Source organism: Chenopodium album, chromosome 18 (assembly GCF_948465745.1).
Source record: "Chenopodium album chromosome 18, dcCheAlbu1.1, whole genome shotgun sequence".
Lineage (NCBI taxonomy): Eukaryota > Viridiplantae > Streptophyta > Magnoliopsida > Caryophyllales > Amaranthaceae > Chenopodium > Chenopodium album.
Window position 1 is genome coordinate 20,420,532 of NC_137851.1, and position 13,008 is coordinate 20,433,539.

Below are 13,008 nucleotides of genomic sequence, written 5' to 3' on the forward strand. Positions count from 1 at the left end.
TTCATAACCAATTACAAAATTGATTACAAGTACACAAAGGCAAATTGGAAAATATTTAAAATGACGAGAATAGGACATTACCTTCTGACTTCTTTTTCTTACTCCCATCCTCCTCCACCACCTCCTCTTCCTCCTCCTCCTCCTCCTCCTCCTTCTCTACCTCCTTACTGACCATATTTGCTTCTGCTGGAACAACTAGATAGTGAAAGTTATGGAATGACAATTTAAATTTTTCAGATGACAATTTAAACGATTTCACATAGTCAAGTATTCACCTTCTGACTTTTTGTTGTTGTTGTCCTTCTTCTTCCTCTTCCCACCAGTCACCTCATTTTCTTCTGAACAGTTCAATAGTAAATGTTATTTTCTCTTTGTTATTTTGTAAATGACATATTTTGTTAATGCAAATGAAATTTAAATAAATCAAATGACAATTTATTCACCATCTGCCTTCTTGTTGATATTACGTTTCTTCCTTCTGTTTGTCGCTTAGAGATTTGAACCTTATTCAGTACTTCTTTACAACCAAAAAAAAATGAAACAGTTATAAAACTATGAACCATTTTAGTAAAACTATTAACACGACAAAATTATGTAGTTACCTCCTAACTTCTTCTTCTTCCTTTGAAATGCATACTCATCTTTAACCAAAGTTCTTCTGTTTTTCACATCTGTAATAAGCCATGCCAAATCCTCATCATCAATATCAACTATTCCTTTATCATCCTATTCTCTTTTCCTTTTATCTGGAAAACAATCCTTTGCCTTTAACGGGTGACTTTTATCTCCCCCATACGACACGTCCAGACACTACTATCCACAAAAGACATAAATTAAAATTACCCATTCTGAACCAATCTTCTTTAACAAATTAAGCAGATAAAATAAACAATTACCCCCATTTTTCCAAAGTCACCCGTTCTGAACCGATCTTCTTTACAGGCTTTGATCATCTCCTTTGTTGTCCATAGTTTTAACCTCGGAAACTCATCCCACTCAAGTGGATTCCTGTTCAGCCTATCAGGATACAACAGCTGCATTTTACATAAACAAACATAACATCATGTTTTTGACTTCTAAGTGAACTGAACAATGGTTTACATTCAGATCTTTTCAGGAGTCAACTTACCGACAAAAACAAAGTACACCCACCACTTCCACCAGCAAACCCATTGTTGCAAAACCTTTTAGCAAAGCTCCCCATTGTATGTAATAACTCATCTAAAATGAGAGAGCACCAGTTATACTGTGTAGCATCTTTCGCAACTGCAGCTGCATGTAGATGTTTCTTGATCTTCAAGCGATGACAAGTTGTTAAACACAGTGTATTCATCATCAGCACGATAAAAACCTGCTGAAACTCGTCCTCGTCAGTTAATGGAGCCTCCAACGCTTCAATCAAAGTCTTCCTTGTTATCCCTTCTATTCTAGAATTGTAAATGGTGCGGTACTTTATCCACAACATGTCTTCTAACTCCTCATTAACTACCTTCGTTGGTACCGGTCTCCGTCTGTGAGGTAGGCCCAAAACCCAGTACACCTAAACAGGAGAAAAAGGGAAAACCATCCCATCTGTAGTGCAAAGGCACTTCTTATAAAACTCTCAATTTATCTCATAAAACTAGCAAAGTCTTAACAAACATACCGTTTTGTCATATTGTTGGAATGTTTCAATAACTTTCCCAGCCTCCGTTATCCTACCGCCTACACATTTTGAATTATCCTTTTGCCATCAAAAATAAAAAGAAATCATCCTCATAATACGTTATACAACTCATATCAATTAAACTGAACAACAAATAAAACAATATATAAACAACTCATAACAATACCATATAAACAATCGGCTTAATGTCTTTTATCACGATCTTCGGCTGCACCAACTTCGCCTTCCCCTTCGCCTTCACCTAGATTGATAAACAAATATATAAAATCATTGGTAAAACAACAGTCATTATACTATACCAAAAGTAAAAGCAACTTTACCACTCCCTGAATTGTACTGGTTGACCCTTGTAGTTCTTCACGTGCTTCTTCAATCTCATCCGGTGTATACGATTCATATGAACTTTCCTCTTCTAAATTAAGATTAAAAGTTGTATCGGTTTCAACATCATCACCACCTCTTCCCCCTCTCACACCTCTCCCACCTCTCCTACCTCTGCCACCTCTTTTACCTACAACAACCAACAACAAGGTTCGGGCAAAAAAAAAACAATTGCTCAAACCATTTCAAATTTCACAACAAATTACAAATATATTGTATTAAGGTTTAGACCAAACAAACTATCCAAACATGAACCAATATTTAATAATAATGCCAAAGCCAAAGCCTACCCAGATTAAGAGAATAATAGCCTTCATTTAAAAGCTATTGGACAACTTAGTTAAATAAAGAAATATTGTGTCCAATTGCAGGTTATCAAAACAAAACTAAGCATCAAATTATCCAACTTTAAGAGAAATGAATGCTACTGAACAAATATCAGCACATCAGAAAATTTGATCTCAATCATTAGGTGCACACTCAGTCACAAAAAGGGAGGCTCAAAGGTTAGCTCAATCATTAGGTGCACATACACATTGATAGTCACTATGGCAGAAGTACCAGGTGCACACATACACAATGATAATCATTAAGTTGCACACATATAGCAACAAATAGCTTAATCATTAGGTGCACATACACATTGATAATGACTATAGCAGAAGTACCAGGTGCCCACATACACAATGATAATCACTAAGTTGCTAGCTCAATCATTAGGTGCATTACTTTGATCTCAATCATTAAGTGCTCAAAAGTGATGATATGTACCAAGACAATAATAACAAATAGCCTCAATTATTAGCTTTACATTAGTCTCTAACCACAGAAGAACCAAACCCAACCCATGTGGCAAGAAGGGGATGATATGACTACTTCAAGGCGTGCATAAACATCATAAACAACAAAATCAGGGGTCGGTCCCTTAATCTTAATCATTGATAAGGCAAGAAATGCATGATAATGTCATATTGACCATGCTATATGCCCAATTTAAACCTCTTCAAACCTTGATAATGTCATATTAAAACCCTTATTACTTACCATTAGAATTCTTGTCATTTATATTTCTAATAGAGTCATATTAAAACCTATAATAAAATCTATAAAAATCTATATTACTTACTATTAGACTTCTTGTCATTTATATTTTAAATAAATTCATATTAATCTATATTATTCCTAATTCACAAATTATCACAAACCTGTCTCAGAAATTATCACAAACATATCTCACAAATTACCAAAAACCCTAATTCTGCTAAGTTTTTAACGAAATTTCAAGTACAAAGCAACTAAATTTGTTGTAAAAAACCGAAATTTAGTACAAACTTAGGTTCAAGAAAACTTAAAAACATGCAACAACATAAATTTCGATAATTCGAAAATGCATCTTTCACAAGATACCCTAAATTAATTAAGAATTGTAAGTTAACTTGATAACTTCTAGTAAATAACCAAGTCACATGCAATTCTAACAATAATTACATAGATTAAGCAATCAAAGACTCACATTGACGCCTAATTTTCGTCGATCAATTGTGCACGAAATTCTTTGAAATAATCTTTCCTCGAACAAGTTTTGATCGCAAATCTCTTTCCTCGACAATCTACGCGCAAAAATAATTGGTCTACTCTCGATTCTTGGGACTTCAATTGTTTAAAAAGCTTCAGAAGAGATTTAGAGAACAGAAGAGAATGTGAACAGCTTAAGAGAAGAGAAGAGAAGATGAACAGCTTCACAGAAGAGAGAGAAGAAAGGAAAAGCGGGAATTGAAGCAAAACGGAACTAAAATAAAATGGGTATAGCATATTATTATATATTAGTATTTTTATACGTATAGCACATTTCCAATACATACAAGTTAAATGAAAGGCCATGCGAATTTACCTCATTACTCCTGTGCTGGAAAATTTTACCCCAACAATTTGCTGGGCTGAGACCGACTCCTATCCTAATCACTCCAAGAAGCAGTGACCGAATAGCAAGATTATTCGAACGAGTTTGGGCAAGTTTGAGTGATATTAAAAAAACTGAAGAGCTAGATACTCAAATCTGACCGAATTCCTTGTAAAACAAGATATTCGAATTTGACTGAATTCCTTAAAGAGTAGGATATTCAAATCTAACCAAATTCCTTAAAAAGAAAATATTCAATTCCGATTAAATATTACTGAATGTTCATCTCCATAAGACCATCTCCAATGGTGAGACTCAAGTTTAAGTATTGAAATACAAAATGAGTTGTGTTTTACCTTCAATGGTGATACCATATCCACTTCTCAATTTAGCAACTCATGTGAAGTATAATTTCCTAATGGTGAGACTCTCTAAAAATATACAAAGGTCACTTTCAATTTATGGCCTACCAAATCCATTTCTTTTTTAACACTTTCTTAAAAAAAAAACCAAAAAACAAAAAAATAATAGACTATGGAGGCCATTAAAAAACGGAGGAAGTAATAGGAAGAATAGTGAAGTAATTGAGAAACTAAAAAGCATGTGAGATACTAATTACATGGTAATTTTATTTTCGTTTTACAAAAAAGCCTAATATAATTGCATTTAAAAATTAATAAAAAGAAGAAAAATAATAAAATGTTACATATGGGTTGTTTCCGATAGAATCTCAGGTGGCAACACTCATTTATGATGTTTCGTGCACCTTACGTCAAAGTTCGTGTTGTTTGAGCTAGTAGTCACAGTTCGAGCTGCCGAGTGCAACTGCTTAAAAGTTCATGCTGTTACGACCAATTTTGCCTAAAAAGAAACACAAAAAAAAAGCATGAAAACGACGTGATTAAGGCGGGAGAAGAGAAAATTTTGATTAAAAACATCACCTTAATCACTCTGTACTTGTTTCAGAAACAAAACCTTACGAATGAACCAGAAAAACAGAGATAGAAAACAGAAACAGGTAACATTACATTACATGATAACGCCTACCATTATTTAGCCTTTTAGCCTTCACTTAGCTTCAGAAAAACTTACACAAATTTCTCCCACCCAACTCAACCAAACCCATTTCTACCATCATCATCATTCTCTTCATTATACTCTAATGGCCGATCTTTCACCACCTCATCCGCCTCAATCCTTTGGGCTTGAATCTGACGATATATCGTCGCTTCTTCATAACCTCCTTCACAACTCTTCCCAACCCTCCACCTCTTCACCCCTTCCTAAACACCACCAACCACCACCACCACCTCCTCCTACTACTGAGTCCCGCGGTCAGTTTCCTGGATCCAATGTTTTTTCTGAATCGCCTTCTTTATTAGACCCAAATTATGCTTTTGCTGGTGTTTATTATAGCTCTGGTCTTTCGATGGAGGGGATCGATGATGCAGATTGCCAAAGCGAGGTTGTTCTATGGTCTTTGTTTTTGTGTTTTTTCTATCTATTTGTTATTTGTAGGAAAATTCTAGTTTGTTTTATTGATTTTGTTTTTGGGAATTAGGAGAGGTTAACTGTTTTATTGAACAGGAGGAAACTCGTATGAAGTCTGCTTCAGGTAAGAGTTCATCGAAGCGTAGCAGAGCAGCTGAGGTTCATAACATGTCTGAAAAGGTTAGAACTAATAACTCTGTTCGGATTTAATTGTTATTGTACGAGTTCAAATTATGCTATCAACGTGACAATTGATCCGGGATCGAGATATGGTAGTTTTGGGTGTTTGATAATTTAATTGTGGACAGAGAAGGCGGCAGAGGATTAATGAGAAAATGAAAGCACTCCAGAAATTGATTCCCAACTCCAATAAGGTGGTATTAATGATAATTAATTGTTAATTATTAATTACTTGTCGGATTAATGGTTTTACAAGTTAAATGACAATATTTTAATTTGTTAAACAGACGGATAAGGCTTCAATGTTGGATGAAGCTATCGAATATTTAAAACAGCTTCAGCTACAGGTTCAGGTGTGTTATCTTAAGCTTACTAAATTTTATAATTTGATGATATTTGTATATTTTATGTTGAAGATCCGGAATAAAAGTATATTAAATTAAATTTCTTGGTGTAAAGAACGTGATTTACAGATTGTAAAATATTAGCAGAAATAACACAAACTGAATGCTGCAATGGGGTCTGAAACCGTTATATTATTTAGACTGATAGAATTGGCTATTTTTATAGAATTTGAATGATTAAACTCAAAAATTAGAGTTACTTGTCCATTACATGTTAATATATTAGAGTATCAAGTATTCGACTTAGGTGCATAAAGTGAGGTGAAAATTGTAAGCAACATAATAAGTATTATTCAATGCTCAATTGTAAGCAACATATGTACTATAGTTGGTAACGATATTAAGTTCGAAAGGGGTGCTTTTCTCCAGACTTGATGTATTCAAAATGAAAGGATCTCGGATTGTTTGAATCCACACTTCACAACTAAGGAATTCATGCAATTGAGATTAAAAGTTTGTCAATGAACATATATGCTCTTGAATTTAACTATCTTTTAGATGCAACAATTTACTGATCACAATACAACACCTTTCATTGGATTTTTGTGTTTCTATTGTATGTTATGTGCTTAATCTTGCTAGTGTGATGAAAAGTAGGTTTGATGATCTTAGTAATGGTGGCGACAAAGTTGCCCTTAAGGAGATTGTAGCTCAAATACTAGCTTAGTTGTTAACTGTATATTGGAACCTGAAAGACATATATATTTGTAGATGTAGATATCCTTTCGTTAAATATACAATTACTGAAGGACTGAAGGTATTGTGTCTATTTAGAAGTATACGAAAGGCTTTTTTCTTATCTATAGAGTTGGTATCCGTCTATATTGTGCCCTGATAAGTAGTCTTCTTCAGTTCTTCTAGATGTTTTTTGTGCTTACATCAGAAGAGTCTAAGGCTGGAAAATCCTGTTAATAACGATGAGAATCACATAAGCATTTTGCAGATTGAAAGTGATTAAGGTACCACTATAATGAACTAATGTCATTCTTGTATAAAAGAGTGTTTAGGAAGGGAAATTACAGTTCTTTATGTCTGGTAATATTCTATTTGTAGTTGCAAAAAACAAGCTGATTAGAGAATTAGGGTTGACTATTATGCACAGCAATTCAGATTAATTTTGTTACAGGCTTAACAGCAGTTCTTTGCAGTATTTGTTTAGACACACACACAGTTGCTTATGGCAGAATTCAGTCTTTTTTTTTATTAAAAAAAATAAACAAATAAAAAAAACCATAAAATGCAAATTTTATCTAGCTACCTTTTGTTTTTTTTTTTTCTTTTTCCTGTTAGATTTTTATGGCATATAGATTCAAAGGCACAAAAGAAAAATAAAATTGCGTTATGATTGATTTATTTTTGACTTTTAAAATTGCGTTATGATTGGTTAACAAACCTTTTCAACAAGATATGGACGGCTACAAGGATCCCACAAGATTGGAGGAAGAGCACCTTGGTCCCGGTTTATAAAAACAAAGGAGACGCTCAAGATTGTTCTAACTATCGAGGAATTAAGCTTATGAGCCATACTATGAAGTTGTGGGAAAGGGTGATTGAACAAAGGTTGAGGGCATGCACAAGCATTTCAGATAACCAATTTGGTTTTATGCCTGGGAGATCTACTATGGAGGCAATCCATTTGATAAGACAAATGATGGAGTTTTATAGGGTAAAGAAGAAAGATCTTCATATGGTCTTTATTGATTTAGAGAAGGCATATGACAAGGTGCCAAGAGAGATACTTTGGTGGGCAATGTTGAAGAAAGGTATCCCACGAAGGTATGTAGACCTAGTTAAGGATATGTATCGGGATGTGTCAACAAATGTGAGGACATGCGGAGGGTTGACAAAAGATTTCCCTATTACAATCGGATTGCATCAAGGGTCTGCATTAAGCCCTTTTCTTTTTGCAACGGTTCTAGACGAATTAACTAGACCAATTCAAGATGAGGTTCCATGGTGTATGCTGTTCGCAGATGATATCGTTTTGGTGGATGAGACTAAGGATGGGGTTAATGTCAAGTTGGAGCAATGGAGGCAAAGGTTGGAATCTAGAGGGTTTAAGCTAAGTCGGAGTAAGACTGAATATTTGGTATGTCGTTTTGGCACTCAGAGGGGGACAAGCAATGAAGTGGTGAGTTTGGATGGAAAGGATTTGACCATGAGTGAATGTTTTAAGTACCTAGGGTCGATCATCCAGAAGAATGGTGACATTGATCAAGACGTGACCCACAGGATTAAGTCAGGGTGGCTTAAATGGAGAGCGGCCACGGGAGTGCTATGCGACCGCAGCATTCCCTTAAAGTTGAAGGGAAAATTCTACAGGACTGCCATAAGACCAGTGTTGCTCTATGGTACAGAATGTTGGGCTTCTAAGAAAGAGCATATTAAAAAGATGGAGGTTACGGAAATGCGCATGTTAAGGTGGATGTGTGGAAACACTTTAAGAGATAGAATCAGAAATGAGGTTATTCGCAAGAAAGTAGGTGTGGCGGGCATTGTAGATAAATTAAGGGAAAATCGTCTGCGTTGGTTTGGACATGTAAGACGGAGACCCGAGGGTGCACCGGTGCGAAGAGTGGAAGAGTGGGACCATGGAGGGATTAAACGAGGAAGAGGGAGACCAAAGATGACTTGGTTGGAAGGAGTGAGGAAGGATATGAAGTGCATGGATTTACGTGAGGATGAAGTTTTGGATCGTAAGGGATGGAGGAGAAAGATTTATGTTGATGACTACACGGAATAATCAAATTTGGTTCATGTTAGCCGACCCCACTTTTGGGATTAAGGCTTTGATTGATTGATTGATTGATTGATTGATTTTAAAATAGTTACCTTACAATGTGATGAATAAATTCATGATTGGGTTGCTGGTGTGTGCTATCTTGTAGCGTGTATGATCACATTTATGAAGCAGACTAAATGTTCCTATGTAATGACCTAATCCTTTGAGTTCAGGGCCGTGTTTGCTCATTCGTTTTTGACAGGTTTTTATACTGATTCTTTGCCTTTTTCCTTGTGCCAAAAAGCCCAAAGTTTAGTTTGGTAGATGACATTTAGTTTTCTGTCATATTTTAAAAAGCTGAGTTGAAAAACTTTTTCTCAATGACCTGAATGGTTTACTGAAAAGCTGGTTAATTTGCTTTTAAACAAGTAACAACGGATCATACCAAATATAAAGGTAAACTTAATACAAACAACTAATGATACGAGCTGCTCAAGCTAGCTAACCAACCATTAGTCAAACAAAAATAGCTCAAAACGAGACTTAGTAGAATAAAAAGTTCAAAACACAATATAGACTTAGCCTAGCTGGTTCCTTATTCAAAGCTTTACACAAAAATAAAAAGTTCATTTAGCTGCTTAGTAGAATCAATGATGAACACTCAATGCTTCATTTATAATCCTTAACAGTACACTATCAATGACTAATTTGCCTCAGTGTAAACAGGATATTTTTGTAAAAAGCAGGTTAGAGAAAAGTTAAACATAATATCGTAGGTGGCAATGCTTTCGTAGTTGGTTTGGTTCCACAATTCAATTTATGGCCTTTTAGTGTAAAAAGCCTTGTTGTATTGATGGAAAAACTGGTAAATCTAGGTCTTCAAGAGTGAAAATTAATTTTGAATGCAATATCAGTTCCATGCTCTTATGACAAAAGTTTGAACGGATGACATTGTTATACCTCTCCTTAATGGAGCTTTAAATTGGCTGCAAGAAATATAGATTGTGGAGCTGAAGTTTTTAATCTATTTTGTTGGTATTACAGATGCTAACCTTGAGAAATGGTTCAAGTTCGCATCCCTTTTACTCACCAGGAGCGATGCAGCTTCCATCTGCAGCACAACTTGATGAAGCAAACAGCAGTAGAACAGGATCCTTCACAGTAAATCAAGAAGCTCCCATGCAGGCCATGTTTAATCTTTCCAGCAAACCTGCTTTTTCTGACTATAAGCTCCGAATGACCAGAACGTCAGAGAACAACAGTTCAGCGCAGCCATTTCATCTGGATCCGTCTATGACTGTACATTATAGGCCTTTCAATGCCTCAATGTCCTCTAAGGTATCATTCAAAATCTCCTGTTGAATAATGTATCACTGTAAGACCTTTTAGCAATGTCAGTGCATTGATTTTTTCTAATGAATATCGTAAGTTTAAACATGTTTCTGTCAATCTGAAGGTACTCTGCAAGGATCCTGCATTACCCCAGTTGCAGTTGGACATGAGCCACTGTGGTCAGAGTTCATCATCAGGCATATCCTCATGAATATGAAGATATTTAGCTCAAGAACATCATGTTCAAATTTCTGTGTAACACTACAGAAATTCGCATTGCTGAAATAGAAATTGTAGAACAAGTAAATTGTTCTGACATAGTTCCTAAAACGTTATTGTGAACTGCTGAGAACTCAATGTCTAGATTCAGTTTGTTTCCTTGTATAATGCCAAAATGTTTAAGCCTTCATGCCCTTTATAGGAGATTATAGTTCGACACTTCAACCCACAAGGCCTGTTTGGTACAAAATTATAAAAAACTAGTTTTTGGCCTAGCAATGCCCCATGTCATTATATGTATATTATAAAGGCAAAATTAACCTCAGCACTCTGAACTATGGCTTAGGTGCACCCAGCACCTTGTACTTTGCTTAGTGGCCAAAACACCACAAACAAATGACTTGGGTGCAAAACACCTTCAGTGACTTCCGGCCACCATTCTCACCGAAATTGATGTAATTTTTTCGATTTGTGTGACGAAAAATGTCTCATAAAGGTTTCAGGGGTCATTTTAATCGTTAAGGGTCCAAATTGAGCTCGAAACAAGCACAAAAATAGCATACATAGTTTGTTTAGCATGTTATAAAATATCTCGATTTGCGTGTCATTGTTTCTTAAGTCGAATTGAGTCATTTACGCTATTTTTTTGCCTGTTTCGAGCTCAATTTGAACCTTTAAGAGTCAAAATGACCCCCGAAACCTTTATTTGATATTTTTCGGCACACAAATAAAAAAAAATTCACCAACTCGGTGAGAATGGTGGCCGGAAAACTCACTAAAGGTGCACTTTGCACCCAAGTCATTAGTTTGTGGTGTTTTGGCTACTAAGCAAAGTATAGGGTGCTGGGTGCACCCAATCCATAGTTCAGAGTGTTGAAGCCAATTTTGCCAATTATAAATGAGGCTTTTTAATAAAAATTATGTGATAAAATACAAAAAAAATTATATTAGTTACGTTACGTTTGTTGTAAATAAAGGAGTAGTCTAGTACAAATAGTATAAAAATATTTAAGTAAGATCAAAAAGATAATTTCACAAACGATGGAACAATATCGATGTGTCGTGATGCTAATCACTAACTTGAAAACGAATTTCGGCGCAACCAAACTGCTCAATCGTATTTGTCGGCACGTTGCTAAGGTTAATACACCGCTTCTAGACAAAGACACTGTTGGGTGGAAGCTTTGAGTCAAGTAACTTATACCCAATAGAGAATTTGTTTAGACTATTGTGCTTGATGTATTTTTCAAGTGTAAAAAAAAAAGGGCTTCTTCTAATTTTAGAGAAACATGAAAGAACGTAGAATTGAAGAAGAATCCCAAGTATTAAGTGAGGTGAATAATCACCTTAAACATCTTATTAAATGGGGGTTATATGAGTTAAGAGAATAAAGGTGGTGATTAATGATAGAATATAAAACATATTCCTGGGCCTCAACCATTAGTGGACCAACTCAACCAAAAGCTTAAACTTATGATTGAGGAGTTATCTATCCCTACACTCCAGAGTAGGGAGCTCTACCTACACCCCCATTCCCTACCTCCATATCCACTAGCCATTACATACTAATAGATTTTACCCCCAATTTATACATGTTTTGGGTGTTTCTGGTCCCTCGGGAAAGTTACGTCACCAAGACTGGTCCGGTGCTGTCTATACCTGCAAAACACGGAGACTCCGATTGGTAGGAGCTCCGCCTCCGACGATCAAGTTAGTATTGGTCGTAGAAGATGAAAAGGTGCGGAAAAGGTAAAAGTGAGATCTTCTCTGATTCCGAGATCAGGTGTTTTCTCTGATGTGAGAGAATATATGGTTGTTGTAATAAATGGATTGTAGGTGTCACCAAAATGGGGGAATCTTCCTATTTATAGGGTCATTGGTAAATGTGCCCCAAATTAGGTCACTCTGACCTAATCCTGATGGGCTGCACCGCATTGCAGCTTTCCCGGGATTTGGGCCCTAAAGGACGTTTTTTCTCCCGAATTCTAAGAGTGCCACGTGTCAAATAGGGATAGGTCCACTTTGGCCTTATCTTAGACTGATACGTGTCGTCTACTGGCTGGTCCACGTGGCATGGGTAATTTCAAAACAATACAAAAAAAAACCTCCATTTACATTTTCTCTCTCCTCACCCATTTCTAAGCTATTTTTTCTCTCCTCAACTATTTCTATGCCATTTTCTCTCTCCTCACCCATTTTTCAGCCATTTTCTCTTTCTTCAAAAGCTTTAATGGCAAAATTATTACAAAATTATCACAATAATTTGTTCAATCACTTCGAAATTTATCAAAATAAAGGCGAAATTCGAATAAAGTAAGTTATTCTATTCAAGGTTAGAACGGAAAAGAGTATAAATCCTAGGTTTTACTAATTTTTTTATTGCAATTGTACTTCAAGAACATAATTGAAAAATCAACCATGAAAAATGTATCAATGTAAGTATAATACTATAGTTTTAGTAATTTTTGTTCAAAAACTAGTAAATTAAACTAAATTTTTTTTTTAGCTATATCCCCCCAATTTCTTTGGTTTCTAAGTTGTACCCATACATTTTCAAAGTTATAAGTTGTGCCCTCCACCTCACAATATTTTATCAACAATACCCTTTGATAGTCATATCCGTTAACGAAAGTTAAGTTATTTTATCAACAATGGTGTCGTGGTGTTATTAATTTAACACGTGTCCTGTTTTAATTGGTTTAACACTTTAAAA

General features: G+C 35.4%; 1 protein-coding gene across 1 annotated transcript; it reads left to right on the forward strand.

The window, feature by feature from the left end:
• The first annotated feature begins 4,997 nt into the window (after window positions 1-4,997).
• Window positions 4,998-10,416, forward strand: LOC145591609 (transcription factor SPATULA-like). The gene is made up of 6 exons (XM_081648119.1): window positions 4,998-5,412; window positions 5,535-5,618; window positions 5,747-5,812; window positions 5,906-5,971; window positions 9,789-10,082; window positions 10,201-10,416. Exons 1-6 carry the CDS (start codon window positions 5,110-5,112, stop codon window positions 10,285-10,287), a joined length of 900 nt encoding a protein of 299 aa, XP_081504245.1. The 5' UTR covers window positions 4,998-5,109; the 3' UTR covers window positions 10,288-10,416.
• Window positions 10,417-13,008: the final 2,592 nt, after the last annotated feature.